Source organism: Malaclemys terrapin, chromosome 8, assembly GCF_027887155.1.
Source record: "Malaclemys terrapin pileata isolate rMalTer1 chromosome 8, rMalTer1.hap1, whole genome shotgun sequence".
NCBI lineage: Eukaryota > Metazoa > Chordata > Testudines > Emydidae > Malaclemys > Malaclemys terrapin.
In genome coordinates, this window is record NC_071512.1 from 36,307,987 (window position 1) to 36,328,863 (window position 20,877).

Below are 20,877 nucleotides of genomic sequence, written 5' to 3' on the forward strand. Positions count from 1 at the left end.
TCAGGGTCTTCTTCCTACCTCAACAAGCTACTTCCAGCCCTCCTAGCTGGGGCAGCTCCTCCAAGCTCAGGGCCTGCCTTGCAAGAACTTTTCCTCACTACCTATCACAGCTTCTGAGCTTGCAGCTTCCTGCTGCCCTTTATAGGGGACACTTGTCCTCCAGCAGAGCCCATCAAGGCTGTTAATGGGCACAGATGGGCTGGAGCAGTTCCTTCTTAAAGGGCTGGGTCCACACTGTGCCTTGCACCTGATTCACAGCACTCAGGCTGCATCACGTACACACACTGCAGCTGAGGGGCAGGGCTTGCATCCATAGAAAGACTCTAATCTCCAGGACACTGGGATAGAGGCTAACATGACAGAACTGTGGCCTGGCAGGAGAATTCTTTCCTGCACAAAATGGGGGGCACTATCTCCAGGCTCATCACCCTTGGTGACAGCTGATGTATCTCCTGACATAGATATGCCTCCATCTATATAGGGCAGGAAACTATGACCCTTCCCTCTGCAGCATTAAACCCTTATTGGGCGGAGAGGGGGATGTCACTGTGGCCACTTCATTGGAGAAGGATCCAAATGTTCATCTTCTCACCTGCCTTGGTGCTATGCAATAGACACTGCTGGCCTTAGATCAGTTCAGGCTTCTGGCCCCTGGAGCTGATCGGTGATGCCAAGCATCACCAACTGCAACACACACATCCTTGCACTGGCTACCCAATTCCACCTGCTCCTGGCTGGCTCAACACTGACTCCACTTTAAACGAGCTTTGTCCCACATGTACCAAGTGTTGTCCAAAGGGACCCCTGTGGAAACCCATCCCTTCCCCTGCTACAGAACTAGGAAGATAGTTTCCTCATCATCACCTTTAGCCACATTAGGAGAAAACAGCTGCTGGATCTTCTGTGAAGTCTCTGAATTAGCTACTGTATGTGTAGGGGACAAAAGAGGTAGAACAAGAGGCCAGTTTCTTCTTTGCATTGAGAAGGAAGCAGCAATTTAAAGGCAAAGCAGGAAAGATTTAATTCCCATACCTTCCAAATGTCCCACACATTCAGACAGCTGCAGCTCAATGCATTCCCAGAGCAAGAGAGGGAAATACCCTGAGTTCTTCTGAGGAAGATATGGAGCTCCTGTCCTCCTCCTTTAGGGTCTCCATCAACAAAAGCTGACTAAAGGATGGCCAAAAACAAATCATAGGAGATTAGGGTTGGAAGAAACCTCAGGAGGTCATCTTGTCCAACCCCCTGCTCAAAGCAGGAACAACCCCAACTAAATCGTCCCAGTCAAGGCTTTGTCAAGCCAGGCATTAAAAACCCCCACCTCCCTAGGTAACCCATTCCAGTGCTTCACCACCCTGCTAGTGAAATAGGTTTTCCTAATGTCCAACCTAGAACTCCCTCACTGCAACTTGAGACCATTTCTCCTTGTTCTGTCATCTGCCACCACTGAGAACAGCCAAGCTCCATCCTCTTTGGAACCCCCCCTTCAGGTAGTTGAAGGCTGCTATCAAATCCCCCCTCACTCTTCTCTTCTGCAGACTAAATAAGCCCAGTTCCCTCAGCCTCTCCTCATAAGTCATGTGTCCCAGCCCTCTAATCATTTTCTTTTTGCCCTCTGCTGGACTGTCTCCAATTTGTCCACGTCCTTTCTCTAGTGGGGGACCCAAAACTGGACGCAATACTCGAGATGTGGCCTCACCAGTGCCGAATGGAGGGGAATAATCACTTCCCTCAATCTGCTCACAATGCGCCTACTAATCTCCACTGCTGGGACTCAGAAGACTTCTGTGATGCTTAATGCGAAACTAGCCCAGCAAGAGAGCTCTCAGCACTAGCCTTCATAAATTCCTCCATCCTTCTCCCCAGGAAAGAAGCTGTACTGGTGGAACCCCTGGCGCCCTTCTCCTACTTAGGAAAGTTGCAATAGTACACAACAGTGTAGGACAGGAAGTAAAGAGGAATAGTACATCCAATTGAAACTGTAAGTCAAATTTAGGAAATCAGAAATGGAATTTGCCCAGGACTCTGCGGTTCATAATGCTACTCTTGTAAAAATTATTGCAAGTGGTCAGTTTTATTCTTCCAGCAGCACAGTGCCCTCAAACACCATCTTGGGACCTCAGTTAATACTAACTCCAAAAACAGGATGCCACCTACAACACTGTAGAAATTTTTTGGTGGTCTCCCATCCAAGTACCAATCCAGACCAACGTGCTTAGCTTGTGAAATCTGACAGCATCCCTGCAGAAGGTGGTATGGGTGCAGGAAAAATAGATACAGCTACTTGAACACTGACAAGAGGCAGTCTGACGTATGACATTTATACCAGATATTTGTTAATTATTATCGTGCAAAGCAATCAAGTTTCATACTTACTTGCCATTCCCGTATTTTATTCGGATGTCCTTGCTCTTCTTCAGTTCTTTGCCATCTTTATACCACTTGTAGGAGGGCTGGGGATTCCCTGCAGTAGCCTCACATTTCAGTGAAATTTTTTCCCCTACGTGAACATTTGGGCTCTTCAGTTTCTTCAGTTTTGGAGGAACAGCTGTGAAAAGAGAAATCAGACCAGTGTGAAAACCTGCCTCTAAGGGGCACAGGGCGAGGGAAGTTATACAGTCATGTTTCCCTCTGCTGGGGCTCTAAGAGAAGCATCTGATCTCCAGCTGCATTTACTTTATAGTGACTCAGAGGTTGGATCCTTGTCTAAATACTTATTGTTAGCATCATTATGTCTTAAAAAAAGCAAATAGGTGGATTGTCACAGCTGAATATGCTGGGAAGGAAGCAGGCCCCTGACTTCAGATGAAGGGCGGGCTCACCAGTTTCCATCTTTGCCCCACATCTGCTGCAGATTTCCAGACCAATAGCTCCCGTTTGTCTCATGCACGAAGGCAGGCTCTGTGCATCTCCAGGTGCAAAAAAAGAGATGAGGTTTTATTCTGCTTCTCAGACTGGCAAGCCAGGCTGAACACAGCGCAGCGGGAGCTCACAGTGGATTTTTCTTATTCTGCCATTGCTGCTGCTGCTGCTGCTAACCTTTTTGCTATGACATCTTCTTTTACCTTTGCTGCTGCTGACAGACACACTGTTGATCTCACAACCTCTACTGCTCAGAGTTGTACTATTTGACTACTGAAGAAGGGAATGGGGGTAGGAGGTCATTCTCTTCCCCTCTAGCTGCATGCACTGAAGATTTCCTGGTGCTCATGTGCCTGCCTGTACAATCTGGGGGTGTACTGTGCATTAGCTCTTCTGCTGCTAAGAGCGGAAGGCTGAAACATGTCCTACCGGGGAAAACAAATGCTGGTACAAGTGGTCACTCTGCTATTCGACATTACAGCCAAACAGGACTCCTACACTGAAAACTCTACCTGTGCAGACGGCTAAAGAGTGAGAGGCATCAGTTCCTGGGGCCACAGGTGGAGGCATAACAGAATAGAGACGACTGGGAAAGAGCTTTACAAATCCCAAGAAGTGGAACACCTGACAGGTCGACTTCTAGTATGAGACCTGCCTCTGAGTGTGACCTTTACTGGATGCTTCAGAAAAGGGAAATAAACTAACTATGCATCTGGAAAATTGGATAAGGTTGTACCATTCACCCTTAACAAGCCACAGCCAGGGATTATATTATGCCCTAAGCATGAGGATCAGCAACCTTTGCAATTTTTGTCTTAACAGTTGTAACTGCAGTCTATTCTCTTTGAACATGTATTATTTTAAATCTTACCTTTTAAAAGAAAGTCTTAATAAGTTATATTTGTCAACATCCTGCAGCAGTGAGTTCCACTTGTTAATTATATGTTGCAGATAAAGTATTTTCACTATGCAATATACATTGGTTGCCTTTTAATTTCACTGAGTGGTCTATCCTTGTGCTATGGGACAGCAATAAGAGATAGAAAATCAGATGGGCTTCATTATACCAGTTACTCCTGGGTGAATTTTACATCACTGCATGTGTGCAGAATTCATGGCCCCCACAGATTTGTTTGTTTCCCCACAGAAAAATGACTTTTGCTGGAGAAGCAAAGGGAAGCTGCAAGAGCGGTCATGCGCCCCTCCCCAGCAGTGCAGGCAGGTTGATTTGGGCGCCCAGAGCAGCTGGTAGAGAGGTAAATCACTATCAGGGGGTGGGGCTTGGCAGTTGTGTGAGTGAGAGACACTCTGTCCCTCTTGCTCACTATTGCAGCACGCTTGGTGTGGAGGGGCAGGGCTTTGGGGTGTTTCTGAGGAGATAGGATTGGGGCAGGTTCTGTCCCGGCAGGCAGAGGAGAATGTAGCAGCCTGCCTGCTTAGTGAATTGTTCCCATTGTTCTTAGTGAATTCCCCCAGCAGTATAAAACAGGTGTAAAAATGTTAAGGCTCCTTTACATTGCCAGAGTGGTGTGAAGGAGCCTTATTGTAAAGGACAGTATGGCCTTACACATGTTTATGTTGCTTTAGGGATTAGAACTGGTCTAAATTTTTGGACTGAAAAAATTTCCTATCAAAATGTGCTCCATGAACTGTTTGGTACTGACCTTTCTGGAGATGGTCAGTAGCCAATATAAATTGTGAGTTTGAGTCCCCAGCCCTCACTTGCTCTTCAGTTGCCTATGATGTGATACTGAGCATATGGCTGCATATATTTGTTGAGTAATAACTAGAAGTAAAGGGTCAATTCTAGCCACATTACTATTAGACAGAGGGGATTGGGGGATTTCCTCCAATGCTCCCCACTCCCACTCTCCATCCATTGTATTGTAGTTTAAATAAATTAACAAAATAATTGAAACCAGCATGATTATATTGTGTTGTTTTGACAAATAAGCAAAATTTTGCAAAATTTTAAAATGTGTGCAGAATTTTTTATTTTTTGGCACAGAATTCCCCCAGGAGTAGCCAGTCATCATTTTACAGACCTCTGTTATATTTCCCCTCTTTTATCTTGACAAGCTAAATAATCCTAGACTGTTGGGTTTTTTAAATACTTTCTTTATTGAAGGTTATTATATACAAATGAAAACAGGCAGAGTAACACCACCACTAACCAAGACATATGCTGAATGTACAGAAAAGTCTAAAGATTCTCTTGGAATTCACAGTTTAAAATCTCACCTGAATGCATGGGGAAGGATGTTTTGTGTTTGTTTTATGCGTGCATGCATCAAACAGCTGAATCAATCTTGGTCAAACCTCAAAAAACCTTCAACTATGGTGGAGCTGGAACACATCAGCCTAAAGTGAATTAGTTGGACAAAGCAGCTGAAAACGTGAAACAGACTCTGTCTCTGGAGATTGGAGGCAACAACAGAGCTGCCAGCTATCAGTGGAGTTGGAGCAAGGAAAAAAAGACAGCAAGGCAGGTAGTGGACCAAATCAGCTGGTGTAAATCTGCATAGCTCCACTGTAGTCAATGCAGATAGCTGGTGTAAATCAGTTTGAAGAGTTGGTCCAGTATATCAAGGGGAGCAAGAAAACATGTGCAGGAGGAAAGGAAGGGAAACGGAGCAGGTGGCAAAAGGTCTATATACACTGCACACTCCTTTCGGTGGCACGTAGAGTACATATATGACATGCCCCCTAGCATGGGTGTAAATAGCAGTGTAGATGGTGAGGCACTACTCTAGGCAAGTAGAGACATGCCAGAACCCTCTGGGTAAGGACCTGGGTATGGACCCTACGCAGCTCTGTACATGCCCAAGCAGCACCTCCCATGTCTACCCTGCTATTTTTAGCAATGCAGCATCCAGCTCCAGTGGTGAGGAAAGTCTCTGGCAGTGGGGAGGCAGCAGGGAAAGGCTCTGAGAGCTCCCTGCTGCTGAGGCCTTTCTCCGACACAAGTAGCTACATGCTGCAGTAGGGGTGCAGCCTGCTTTTCACTGCAGCACGCAGCTACATATACCCCATACGCTGCCACAGGAGCTGCGCAGTGTAGCCGTAGACAAAGAAACGTGTGCAGTGGAAGAGAGAGAGAGAGAGAGAGAGAGAGAGGACCAGTGCAGCTGGGAGGAGGGATACACAGAGAGCTGTGGAGCGGGCAGTGCATTTAGTGCAATAAGTGTTCTGTGCTTTTTGAAGAAAGAGAACAAAATGCAAGAAATACTTCCCTAGCATTATTTCTGCATGTCAGCAATCGTGGTAGTGGTCATTGGGAAGTTATGCAAAATCATATGAATGGCAGTGGAGGTCTAACACTCAGTTAAGAGGTGGTTTACAGAATGAAAAGGTTTTAGACACCTGTCTTACAATTCACTGCCTTCCATTCGGAGAAATAAAGGATCCTTTTGAGAAGAGGGACTGCGCCAGAGGAGATGGGGTGCACCTGAGCTGCTCAGAGGAAAGGCTCCAGGAATGGCCTCTCCTCAAGTGTGGCAGGCACTGTGACTCTGGCTACATTCATCTCAAGCCTGGGAAAAGCCCAAAGAGCATGGATGATAGAGGAGTGTGATGGGGCTATGGAGATGCAGGACAACTAGAAATGGGGCAAATGTCCCCTCATGTTTCTCAAACGTAGGGGTTCCAGTAAACTGGAACTTGGATCCTGGGCACCTCTAGTTTTGCAAAGTCAAAAAACATTCTGTTTTACTGATCTTTGCTTTGAAGTGAATCCTACACCAAAAAGCATGCATGCATGTTAAAGGGAAATAGCTCTGTTCTCTCCCCAGAACTCAGGTACATAGAGAACTTGCACTGTGAAAGGTTATTGTGAAAAATAGGCTTATCAAATGTGTTTGTGTCTGTGTGTGTACAGATTCATAGAGATTAAGGCCAGAAGGGATCATTATCATCATCCAATCTGATGCCCTGAATCACATAGGCCAAAAAATCTCAAACAATCATTTCTGCATCAAGCCGATAACATCTCTTAGAGATGTAGTGTCTTTTAGAAAGCTATCCAGTCTTGATTTAAAGAATGCAAATGATAGGGAATCCAACATCTCTCAGGAAGGTGTTCCACTGATTAATTAACCTCATTATTAAAAGTGTGACCCTTATTTCTAGTCTGAATTTGTCTAGATTCAGCTTCCAACCATTGGTTTTCGTTAAATCTTTCTCTACCAGATTAAAGAGCTATCTACCATCAGAAATCTCTTCCCCATGTAGTTACTTTTAGACCATGATCAATTCACTTCTTAGTTTTCTCTTGGATAAAATAAATAGATTGAGATTCTTTGGTCTCTCACTTAGCAGGATTATTAGTTTACATCATAACTGCCTCCATTAACTTTTAATTACAGTAATTTATAGCTTTGACGTCAGTCCCGTTCCCATTTTTTGAACCAATGTACTTTATGAAATTCCACTTACAGCTGAAGAAGTTATTGGGAACAGTATGAAGTATATTCGTATTTAAGTTGTGCTCCCCTTCTTTAATGCTTTGAACGGGTTTTTTTCCCCTGCACAGATTGGGATGGTCAAACCCATTAACTTCATGCCATATGAAAATGAGCAGTGACAAACATTTAAGGAGACGATGGAGGCAAGTTAAATGTCCCCAAGTCCCAAGGAAAAATAAACAAATCTGTGTTCCTCAGTCACTAGGTGACAATATTAAGTACAAATGGAAGAGCAGAATGACACTGCTTGCAAGTAAAGCTTGGATAATTATTCATGCACATACTTAAATTCTACACATTAATTTGTATTCAAAGTTATTTGATGGACACTCCCTGCAAAAGCGTATTTCAGATGTGGATTGGTCACAAACAATTTCTTTCAACAAATCTTTGAGTATTCCAAATTCATGGTATGTGACCATTCACCTAACTTGTATGCTACTGTTTCTGCTCCCTGATTCAACACTTGAAAGTTTTATTAACGGGGGAGGGAAATCAAAGCCATTTTGTGATGGGTGTCTGGACACACATTTGCAAGATTTTAGCTTTCTGCAATCATTCTTGTGGCCAATACAGAGATTCATGGAGAATAAATAAGAATCAGCTGTAGGTGGAACCAACAAGTATCAGTCCTCCACTGGTTAGAAAGGCTGGAAACAGTCAGAAACCAATCAAGGCCCAGCCGGCGGTATATAAAGGTCTGGCTAGTTCTTCCAGGGGCCAGTTATGGGTGAAGTAGGGATAAAGGAGAAAGGATCTCTTCTTAACTTAGCCCCTGACCAGGCCTCTTGGGATAATTCTGCACTTTTCTGTTTGAGTCGGTGAATGAGTTTTGTTTACTTTGAGGAATGTAAGGCCCAGGTGGACTATCTGAGTTGACTATTAATTTGACTTCTGTAAGACTAGGTGAGCTCGTTTCACTAGATGCTTCATTGGCTCAGACAAGCCTGTGACATCCAGCTCCCGGAATCAAGTGATTATGTGACAAGTTTCAGAGTAACAGCCGTGTTAGTCTGTATCCGCAAAAAGAAGAACAGGAGTACTTGTGGCACCTTAGAGACTAACAAATTTATGGGCTGTAGTCCACGAAAGCTTATGCTCTAATAAATTTGTTAGTCTCTAAGGTGCCACAAGTACTCCTGTTCTTCTTTTTGTGATTATGTGAGACTCTCTGCTTTCACTTAAAAGAAATAAGTAAGTTTCTAGCCCCTGTGGTTGCAGAGAAAAGCTGGAAAATATGATGTGAAAGTTTCAAAATCCAGGAAACAAATAAAAAAGCCCCACATTTATTATTTTTGAAATCTCATGATTTTTGGATACTTGAGGTTGACAATACAATGCTTGCAAATATTGGTGAAAAAAATTAATGGCACTTAGTTGCATGAATTTCACAAATCCTTCTTGACATTTTTTGTCCCGCTCTAGTGGGTAAGTATAAGTAGCTATGGGTATGTTAATGAATGGGAGCTTGGCTGTTAAGTTTCAAAAGGCCCAGGATTTGGGACTAAATAGGCTTAGCTGCACTAAGACTAGTCCTGTGGGGCTTTTTGCACAGAAATTCAACAAGATCTACTTGAGGTATGAGTAAGGTGAAAAGTTCCCCATAAAACATCCTAAAAATCATACTTTAAACCTGGTGGAGAAGAGGCTGTGAAGAACCACAAAAGCTGCATGGAAGGAAGGTTCATTCTGTAGTCACTGAAATTAAATACTCAAACAACCACCAGGGCCGGCTCCAGGCACCAGCCCACCAAGCTTGTGCTTGGGGCGGCACCTGGGGGGGGCGGCGCGGTGCTCCGGCTCTGGCCGCCAGGGAGAGCGGAGCCACAGCGGGCTCGCCGCCCTCCCCGCAGCGCTGCGGCTGCCGGGGAGAGCGGAGCCACGGCGGGCTCGCCGCCCTCCCCCCGGCACTCTGGCCGCTGGGGAGAGTGGAGCCCCGGTTGGCTCGCCGCCGGGGAGAGCGGAGCCCTGGCCGGGCTCTCCGCCCTCCTCCCGGGGCTCCGGCCGCCAGTGGAGCGCGGTGGGCTCGGCGCCCTCCCCTGCCGTGCGGGGGTCGGGGGGGGCAGCGGGAGCCTTTTTTGCCTGGGGCGGCAAAAAAGCCAGAGCCGGCCCTGACAACCACCAACATAGGCCTAGAGAACTAAGCTAACACCAAAACCAACCAAGATATGAAAAACACACACATCCAGTTCTGTAACCCATCTGAATGTGTGGTCATGCTCCAGCTGTCATTCTCTGCATTCTAAACCAGATTTACTGTTACTGTTAACACCTGTAACCTGAACAGCAGCAAGACACCAGGATTTGCATACCCGTCGCCTACTCAATGGCAAACAACATCAGTTGCAAAACCAAAATATTAGCCCTAACTAAGTTGCCCGGTGTGACAATGCGGTTCTGGCGGAACCCAACTGAGAGTGCCAACTCAAGACAAATTGCTCAAACAGGGCAGTTACAGCTCAATGCTGGGGTTTTTTCCACCTCTAAGGCAAACCAAACCAGCCAGACTAAGAGGACTTCGGTCTCACCCCACTGGCTAACCGCAAGTCTCACAAGCAATCTCCTTAGACACTCCAGTTTCCCAGTATTACCACCAGTGCCACTCATTATGGGGACAAATGGTTATGAAAACCAATACCCAAGTAAAAGAAAAAGGTTCTCCTGATCCCAAAGGACCAAGCCCCAGACCCAGGTCAATATACAAATCAGATCTTATCCACAAATCACGCTGTTGCCAATCCTAGAATCTAAAATCTAAAGGTTTGTTCATAAAAGGAAAAAGATAGAGATGAGAGTTAGAATTGGTTAAATGGAATCAATTACATACAGTAATGGCAAAGTTCTTGGTTCAGGTTTGCAGCAGCGATAGAATAAACTGCAGGTTCAAATCAAGTCTCTGGAATACATCCCCCGCTGGGATGGGTCCTCAGTCCTTTGTTCAAAGCTTCAGCTTGTAGCAAAGTTCCTCCAGAGGTATGAAGCAGGATTGAAGACAAGATGGAGATGAGGCATCAGCCTTATATAGTCTTTTCCAGGTGTAAGAACATCTCTTTGTTCTTACTGTGGAAAATTACAGCAAAATGGAGTCTGGAGTCACATGGGCAAGTTCCTGCATACTTTGCTGAGTCTCAAGGCATATTTGCCTTCTCTCAGTGGGTCCATTGTATAGCTGATGGTCCTTAATGGGCCATCAAGCAGGCTAGGCAGAGCTAACACCAGTTTGTCCGGGATGTCACCCAGCAGCATAGCATAAGTTTGAAATACAGACAGTATAGAGCCAATATTCATAACTTCAACTACAAAATTGATACACACATATAGACAGCATAATCATAACCAGTAAACCATAACCTTGTCTTAGACTCCCCATTTGACCCCCTTTATACAAGATTTGCGTGCCACTACAGGACCTTGGTTGCAACAATGATCTATATGGTCCCAGATTATATCAATAACGTCACACCCGGATCTCTTTAAGATCTGCCTTATAAGGTCTGATCCAGACATGTTTAATTTATTGTTGTTTATATTTGGGGTTGCACTACAGTGCCTTGATAATAACACATCATATATTTCAGGCACCTACAGGATGCCCAAAAGCATCTAGGTACCTTAACCAAAAACATAATCAATCATAAATGGTCAGCATGCCCAAATGAAACCACACCCCACCCCAATGTACAATATATAAACAACCCCACAACAAGCATAAAGCAGAAGGAAGGGATCCCAGGAAAGGTCCTCTATAAATTAAGAAATAGTTCATAATATACTCCATAGCCACCATTTTAAAAGGGGAAAAAAATCAAACTTCCTTTGCTGTGGAGACCCTATAACAGCGGCACTCAACCTTTGACTCTAGAGCCACACGCTGGTTTTTAGGACAATACACGTAGCCCACCAGTTTGATGAGAGCTCCTCTCATCATTTTTTGCAAACAGGCGCTGCTAACAGGGAGTTTCGCAAGGGAGTTCTCCAGGTGAAGGAGGAGCAATACAGCACCCTTTTGGGGTAAGTGACTGTCTGTAGAGTGTGTTTGTTTGTGTTTGGGGGTTACTTGCTGTGTGCTGAGCTTGTGTTTGTCAGTCTGTTTGGTTGGTTGGTTGGTTGAAGGACCGTGTGCTGTGGCTGGCAGTTGGAAGCTGTGAGCTTCAAAGGAAGGTTTGAAAGCTAGAAGCCTCTGGTAAGTGGCTGAGCCTTAATCAGTGGGCGGGGCATTCATACAGGCCAGGGCTTTATAAAGCAGCGCACAAGCGACCAGGGAGCTTTTATGAACAGGGGCTGCTAACAGGGAGTTTTGCAAGGGAGTTTGGAAGGGGAGTGGGAAGGGGCGAGGGTCCCTTGCCGGTTCTCTCTGTTTTCCCTTTATTCCCCTTAAAACCTAAAACTTCTTGCTTAAACAACCCTTTCAGCGGGCAGGGGGCTGCAGACAGACAGTTTGACAGAGGGAGGCTTACGATGGTTAGGAAGACCCGCAACACCTGTGCCAGCACTGCTTCTGTCTCCTCTACCTGCGCCTGTAGCCAGACATAGCGCCAGAGCATGGATGCTTCTACCCAGATCCTGGTGTGGTTTTGCAGAGACTGTAACTTGCAATTTCCACTTACTGATATCCAGGCTGGGGGGACCATCCAATGTGAAAGGTGCCTGCTGGTGGAATCTCTCAGGCAGCAGATGGGAGAGCTACAGAAGGAGGTGGCTAGGTTGAGGAGCATCCGAATCGACGAGCAATTCCTGGACAGTGTCCATGTGGAGACAGCTGAGGTAGCTGTCCCAGTACACAGGACTGCTGATACACCACTGGTGGAGGAGGAGATGGCTCAGGGTGGACACTGGCAGCTGGTTACTTCTGGCAGCAGGCAGTGCTCCACCCCTGCTCCGAACCCTCCCGCCGTGGTAATAGGTAACCGTTATGCTCTTCTTGATACAGGAAAGAAAGCATCACCCCCTACAGTAAAGGAGGAGAAGCCTTGTACCCCTAAGGCTGGGAGGTCTGCTGCCACCACTGCAAATAGGAAACGTAGGGTAGTGGTGGTCGGAGACTCTCTGCTGAGGGGGACGGAGGTGCTCATCTGTCGCCCTGACATTTCATCTCGAGAGGTATGCTGCCTGCCAGGAGCCCATATCCGAGACGTTACGGAGGCATTGTCGAGGATTATCCAGCCCTCTGACTACTACCCCATGCTACTCATCCATGTGGGCACAAATGATACTGCGCAGTGTGACACTGAGCGGATCAAGAGTGACTACAGGGCTCTGGGAGTACGGGTGAAGGAGTTTGGAGCGCAGGTGGTATTCTCTTCGATTCTTCCTGTCAAAGGTAGGGGCCCGGGCAGAGACAGCTGCATCATGGAGGTGAATGCCTGGCTGTGAAGATGGTGTCGCCAGGAGGGCTTTGGCTTCCTAGACCACGGGATGCTATTTGAGGAAGGACTGCTAGGCAGAGATGGCGTTTACCTTTCGAGGAGGGGAAAGACCCTATTTGGACACAGACTTGCTAACCTAGTGAGGAGAGCATTAAAGTAGGTTTGACGGGGACAGGTGAGCATAGCCCGCAGATAAGTGGGGAACATGGAGACCTGGGAGATGGGTCAGAAACGAAAGGGAGTGTGGGCTATATTGGCAGAGAGAAAGGAGGGTCAGGACAAAACTGGGAGGAAAGATCAAACCAGTATCTTAGATGCCTATATACAAATGCGAGAAGTATGGGTAATAAGCAGGAAGAACTGAAAGTGCTAATAAATAAATACAACTATGACATTGTTGGCATCACTGAAACTTGGTGGGATAATACACATGATTGGAATGTCGGTGTGGATGGATACAGCTTGCTCAGGAAGGATAGACGGGAAAAAGGGAGGAGGTGTTGCCTTATATATTAAAAATGTACACACTTGGACTGAGGTAGAGATGGACATAGGAGATGGAAGTGTTGAGAGTCTCTTGGTTAGGCTAAAAGGGGTAAAAAACAAGGGTGATGTCATGCTAGGAGTCTACTACAGGCCACCTAACCAGGTGGAAGAGGTGGATGAGGCTTTTTTTAAACAAGTAACAAAATCATCCAAAGCCCAAGATTTGGTGGTAATGGGGGACTTCAACTATCCGGATATATGTTGGGAAAATAACACAGCAGGGCACAGACTATCCAACAAATTCTTGGACTGCATTGCAGACAACTTTTTATTTCAGAAGGTTGAAAAAGCTACTGGGGGGAAGCTGTTCTAGACTTGATTTTAACAAATAGGGAGGAACTCGTTGAGAATTTGAAAATAGAAGGCAGCTTGGGTGAAAGTGATCATGAAATCATAGAGTTTGCAATTCTAAGGAAGGGTAGAAGGGAGAACAGCAAAATAGAGACAATGGATTTCAGGAAGGCAGATTTTGGTAAGCTCAGAGAGCTGATCGGTAAGGTCCCATGGGAATCAAGACTGAGGGGAAAAACAACTGAGGAGAGTTGGCAGTTTTTCAAAGGGACACTATTAAGGGCCCAAAAGCAAGCTATTCCGCTGGTTAGGAAAGATAGAAAATGTGGCAAAAGACCACCTTGGCTTAACCACGAGATCTTGCATGATCTAAAAAATAAAAAGGAGTCATATAAAAAATGGAAACTAGGACAGATTACAAAGGATGAATATAGGCAAACAACACAGGAATGCAGGGGCAAGATTAGAAAGGCAAAGGCACAAAATGAGCTCAAACTAGCTACGGGAATAAAGGGAAACAAGAAAACTTTTTATCAATACATTAGAAGCAAGAGGAAGACCAAAGACAGGGTAGGCCCACTGCTTAGTGAAGAGGGAGAAACAGTAACAGGAAACTTGGAAATGGCAGAGATGCTTAATGACTTCTTTGTTTCGGTCTTCACCAAGAAGTCTGAAGGAATGCCTAACATAGTGAATGCTAATAGGAAGGGGGTAGGTTTAGCAGATAAAATAAAAAAAGAACAAGTTAAAAATCACTTAGAAAAGTTAGATGCCTGCAAGTCACCAGGGCCTGATGAAATGCATCCTAGAATACTCAAGGAGCTAATAGAGGAGGTATCTGAGCCTCTAGCTATTATCTTTGGAAAATCATGGGAGAGATTCCAGAAGACTGGAAAAGGGCAAATATAGTGCCCATCTATAAAAAGGGAAATAAAAACAACCCAGGAAACTACAGACCAGTTAGTTTAACTTCTGTGCCAGGGAAGATAATGGAGCAAGTAATTAAGGAAATCATCTGCAAACACTTGGAAGGTGGTAAGGTGATAGGGAACAGCCAGCATGGATTTGTAAAGAACAAATCATGTCAAACCAATCTGATAGCTTTCTTCGATAGGATAATGAGTCTTGTGGATAAGGGAGAAGCTGTGGATGTGGTATACCTAGACTTTAGTAAGGCATTTGATACGGTCTCGCATGATATTCTTATCAATAAACTAGGCAAATACAATTTAGACGGGGCTACTATAAGGTGGGTGCATAACTGGCTGGATAACTGTACTCAGGGAGCTGTTATTAATGGTTCCCAATCCTGCTGGAAAGGCATAACGAGTGGGGTTCTGCAGGGGTCTGTTTTGGGACTGTCTCTGTTCAATATCTTCATTAACGATTTAGATATTGGCATAGAAAGTACGCTTATTAAGTTTGCGGCTGATACCAAACTGGGAGGGATTGCAACTGCTTTGGAGGACAGGGTCATAATTCAAAATGATCTGGACAAATTGGAGAAATGGTCTGAGTTAAACAGGATGAAGTTTAACAAAGACAAATGCAAAGTGTTCCACTTAGGAAAAAAAAATCAGTTTCACACATACAGAATGGGAAGAGACTGTCTAGGAAGGAGTACGCAGAAAGGGATCTAGGGGTTATAGTGGACCACAAGCTAAATATGAATCAACAGTTTGATGCTGTTGCAAAAAAAGCAAACATGATTCTGGGATGTATTAACAGGTGTGTTGTGAGCAAGACACGAGAAGTCATTCTTTCGCTCTACTCTGCTCTGGTTAGGCCTCAGCTGGAGTATTGTGTCCAGTTCTGAGCACCGCATTTCAAGAAAGATGTGGAGAAATTGGAAAGGGTCCAGAGAAGAGCAACAAGAATGATTAAAGGTCTTGAGAACATGACCTATGAAGGAAGGCTGAAAGAATTGGGTTTGTTTAGTTTGGAAAAGAAAAGACGGAGAGGGGACATGATAGCAGTTTTCAGGTATCTAAAAGGGTGTCATAAGGAGGAGGGAGGAAACTTGTTCACCTTAGCCTCTAAGGATAGAACAAGAAGCAATGGGCTTAAACTGCAGCAAGGGAGGTCTAGGTTGGACATTAGGAAAAAGTTCCTAACTGTCAGGGTGGTTAAACACTGGAATAAACTACCTAGAGAGGTTGTGGAATCTCCATCTCTGGAGATATTTAAGAGTAGGTTAGATAAATGTCTATCAGGGATGGTCTAGACAGTATTTGGTCCTGCCATGTGGGCAGGGGACTGGACTCGATGACCTCTCGAGGTCCCTTCCAGTCCTAGAATCTATGAATCTATGAATCCTGCCTAATCTCTGGCAGAGCAAGGAGAGCACTGATCACAGGAAGGTTCTCCCACCACCTGATGCACAAGAAACAATGCTGGAAGCACTATGCAGAGGGACCTGAGTGGCCAGGATGATAGCTCTCCAAGCAGCTAGGGAAGGTGGCAGTTTAGCTTGGCTTCCAGCAGTCAGAGAGGCAGGAGAATGGGTAAAGAGGAGAGGCAAGTTACAAGCTACAGTCATGGGTGATGCCTTGATGTGCTGTTGCAATGTCGGTGTCAGACCACCTCTTTCATATCATGACCCTGTTACCACAGAAGGGCATAAAGAAAAGGTGGGTGGTTGCCACCTGCTAGACTTGTTCACACCCCGCATTAGGACTGCAATACACAGGCTGAGGAACCCGTGTGTTAAAGAACTTCATCAATACGTGATGCATTACAGTGAAGCAACATCATACTGCAAATGCTGCAGAATATTACTTTGCAGAGGGGTGACTGATGGCATTTGATGCCAAAATTTTAGGGCAGAACTTTGCACCTCTGCAAGGTGACTACCACTGTCCTTAAGTAATGCCTTCTAAAATGGGGGTGGGGATGCAAAGCACACCCCTCAGCCAACATACACGGAGTAAACATCTACCCAATCCTCACAGTGTATGTGGAAGAGATGTTCAGTATTAAACTTATACAGTCTTCTCCCAAATCCTGCTGCAACCCATCAGTGGGTAATTACAGACTCTGAGTTCAAATAGAGAACATTAAATGTAATCCAGTGTCTAATAAACATCATGCTTTAGGCAACTTATATTTCCCATTTATGTGAAAAGGATGACCAGACTTTCTCACAGGATTTAACTCAACTGTCTCTGAAAACAGCACTGGGCTCCCTCAGATCTCCACTGCCGTCGGCAGGGCATATGCCAGGTAAACCGCAACATACGATTTTAATTTCCTGGGGGCAGTATTTAACGACTGGCAGACTCTGCTGTGCTAATCCTTAGGCCTTTTAATTAACACATGACCAGGTCTCCCTCAAACTACACCTGTTATTTTAGTAATTCCAAGGTGTGATTAGGCACTTCTGGAGTTTCAGCTCCCAGCCCCTTGCTACAAAATTGGGCAGCATTGCGTCCTTAGGCCTGGCTGACGTTGAGTGCTGGTGAGGAGGGCTGGAGATACCAGGGACAATGACATGTGGAATATTTCAAGGGCTTAAGGGCACCACTTGAAGAGGTGGTGAGGACCTGACTCCCCACTGGGCATCTCACAGGAGCAGCTCTATGCCTTGCAAAAATTAGATCCTTATTCTCTTGGTCCTCAGACACCATCTAAGCTGTAGATTTCAGCACTCTATTTAATACTGTCGGTCAAACCCAGGCAGTTCAAATCAGAAAAGAGAAAAAGTTAACAAGGGTCTGCGGTGATGTAAGCAACATGACAAACTCTGTGATATTTGTTACCCTAGCAAACAAGAGCTCCATAAGAATAGTTGCTAAGTTGTGCATTTTCCATCTCTCCCATTCTCATTCTTTGGTTCTCCCCGTCTCTCTCAAGGGGTCATATTACCACAATTAAAGTTCCTATGTAGGTTTCTGGTTTGAGATAGTGCCCTGGGTTGAAATCCTGAAGCTCACTGAAGCTAATGGCCAAACACTTACTGACTTCCATGGGACCAGGATTTCAAAAATGTGCATGTAGAATTATCATGTGCTTTTACCACACAACAGTACACACAAGTGCAAAACCTGTGCAGGCAAAGGACCAGCTGGATGTTTACCTGGCCATTTGCACATGCAATGATCATGACTGCAACAAATGCATGTGCAAATTATGCATTTTTTGCATCGTGCATGCAAAATTCTAAAAATCTTGGACCCGAGTCCTTGATTTTTCTCTTTTATCACTGAATTAATGGGAGTTGGTTTGCATAAAATATAACTGCAGGATATTTTTATTGTATGTGTTTAATTTTGAATGTGTTTTGCCAGGAAATTCACCTGGAAGTCAGAATCATAGAATGTAACACCATAAGGAACCACCAGATCATCTAGTCTGACCTCCTGAATATCACAGGCCACCAGCATCATCCAGCACCTGCACAATACACCCAACAACCAAAATTAGACCCTAGTATTACAGACTAAACTAGTATGTGCCACAGGCAAAGAATAGGTGGGGCCGAGGTACACCAATGCCCCAGGTCCCTGCAGTGGCAGGAATGGGTTAACTGAGATGTACCCAAATGATCCTTGCAAGTGACCTGCACCCCACACTGCAGAGAAAAGTGAAAAAAACCCAGGACACTCCCAATCTGACCTGGGGGAAATTCCTTCCCATCCCCACATATGGGGATCAGTTAGACCCTGTGCATGCCAAGGTCAGGCATGCCAGTTAGACCCTCAGCAGCCAAGCACATGAGGGAGAGAAGTGCAGCCAAATGTAAGCAATCTGATGGAAAAGCAGCATCCATTGTGTTACTATTTAAACCAATATAGTATCCAGCACAAAGGCAGCAGTTTCTACTGTCTATATAGCTAACAATGTTCGTATTCCTAAAGGTAATATCTGGTTTGTACCTGATTGATTCTGGAATATATTCTATTAACAAAGTTATGTTTGATTACTAAGAGATATATGTTAGGAACTGCTCAGTTTCCAGATGATCTTAAAGGGGTTCCCTGAAGGACCCTAATCCTAAAGAGTCATCTGGCCATCAACAAGTTTAGGTTTGTAATTAGATGAAGGTTTCTAACCATCAGAGGAGTGAAGTTCTGGAACAGCCTTCCAAAGGTGGTGGTGGGGGGGCAAAAACGTAACTGGCTTCAAGACTGAGCTTGATAAGTTTATGGAGGGGATGGTATGATGGGACTGCCTACAATGGCATGTAGCCAGTCTGCAACTGCTAGCAGCAAATATCCCCAATGGCTGGAGATGGGGCACTAGACAGGGAGGTGTCTGGCTGGTAGGTCTTGTCCACATACCCAGGGTCTAACTGATCACCATATTTGGGGTCAGGTAGAAATTTCCCCCCCATGTCAAATTGGCAGAGACTCTGGGAGGGTTTCATCTTCCTCTGCTGCATGGGCTTGGGTCACTTGCAGGTTTAAACTAGAGTAAATGGTGGATTCTCTGTAACTTGAAGTCTTTATTTCATAATTTGAGGACTTCAGTAACTCAGCCAGGGGTTACGGGTCTATTACAGGAGTGGGTGGGTGAGATTCTGTGGCCTGCAATGTGCAGGGTGACAGTCTAGATGATCATGATGGTCCCTTCTAGACTTTAATGTCTATGAGTAGCTGCAAGTCCACTAGCATGGGACCAGAGAATCTGTACTGGTCACTTGGTGAAACAGTCCATCATGCATCTGACAAAGTGGGTATTCACTCACGAAAGCTTATGCTCCAGTACGTCTGTTAGTCTATAAAGGTGCCACAGGACTCTGTTGCTTTTTACAGATCCAGACTAACATGGCTACCCCTCTGATACTTGAGTCCATTAATGCAATCCTTGGATGTATAAATAGGAAAATCTCAAATCGGAGTAGGAAGGTTCTATTACCACTGTATTTGGCACTGGTGTGACCACTGCTGGAATAGTGTGTCCAGTTCTGGTGTCCACAAGTGAACACTGATAAATTGGAGAAAGTTCAGAGAAGAGCCATGAGAATGATTAAAGGGTTGGAAGACCTGCCTTATAATGAAAGACACAAGGAGCTCAATCTATTTAGCTTAACAAAGAGAAGAAGTGACCATCACAGTTTATAAGTATCTACATGGACAACAAAAACTTGATAAGGGGCTCTTCAGTCTAGCAGAAGAAGGTATAACAAGATCCAATGGCTGGAAGTCGAAGCTAGACAAATTCGGCCTAGAAATAAGTTGCAGATTTTTAACAGTGAGGGTAATTACCCACTGAAACAACAAGGGCCGTGGTGGATTCTTCATCACCAGCAACTTTTAAATCAAGATTGGATGTTTTTCTAAAAGATCTTCTCTAGTATGAAGAGGAATTCATTTGGGGAAGTTCTCTGACCTGTGCTATACAGTAGGTCAGACTAGATGATCACAGTGGTCCCTTATGGCCTTAGCTACACTTCATTTAACACTGTGCTCTAGTGCTGTACAAACATGGGGGCCTATCATCCCTGCCCCAATAAGTTTATAATCTAAGATAAAACAACCTAAATTACTGAAACAAACAAATAAAAAAGTCCATTGTGAGACCTGGGAATTAAATGGTCAATTAGTCATAGGATTCTGTCATCGTATTTGTTGAAACTGAATGTTACATTTCAAATTTTGGGAATTGATTCTTCCTTCACTTACACTAGGACAAATCAGGAGTCACTACTGAAATCACTGGAGTTGCACCAGTACTACACAGAAAGGAGAATCAGGCCCTTCCTATCCAATTGCTCATTTGGTCTTTCACAGCATTGTTAGCCGCATAGGTGCCAGCACTAAAGCCGGGGAGATATGTAGGGTAGCTGTAAATTAAAGGGGAAAAGTAATCCTCTTCGTGGAAAGGGTGTCTGCACAGATTAGTACACTAGAGGGTGCTGGTAATTAGAAGAAACTGCAGAAGTTATATTCTCTTGCAGGGAAGTGAAAGAGAGTGTGGGCATGGGCGGGGGAATTCTGCAGATTGAGGGACAAATTTGCAAACATAAGAGCCTACATTGTGTTATATGCATGGAATGTCCACTCCAAACTTGTCCACCAAGTCCCTTGAATTATTCATCCCCTCCTAAAAACTCCCATCTCGTCTATAAGGCGAACAGAAATAAATACATATAATGGAGCCATCAGGGTGTGCACATGCCTTATGGCATAACTGAAGGATATTATCATCAGCCTTGTCCTTCTCTTCTCCCTTTTGTGTGCCTGACATGCACTCATGTCCGTCACGTGTAGGCCATGTCTACACTTCAGCTGCTACAGCTACCACAGTGCAGCTGTGCCACTGTAGCATAGACACTTACTGCAGCAATGGATGGGTTTTTTTCATCTATGTAGCTAATCCATTTCTCCAAGAGGATATAGCTAGGTAGA

At 44.9% G+C, this 20,877-nt stretch overlaps 1 protein-coding gene across 2 annotated transcripts in view; it reads right to left on the bottom strand.

Moving 5' to 3' along the window:
• Nucleotides 1-20,877, bottom strand: part of NRG2 (neuregulin 2) — a 286,620-nt gene that overhangs the window by 111,794 nt on the left and 153,949 nt on the right. For both annotated transcript variants that reach the window (XM_054036434.1, XM_054036433.1), the window contains exon 3: nucleotides 2,377-2,548. In XM_054036434.1, the coding sequence (XP_053892409.1) occupies nucleotides 2,377-2,548 (172 nt within the window). The remainder of the gene's footprint in view (nucleotides 1-2,376; nucleotides 2,549-20,877) is intronic.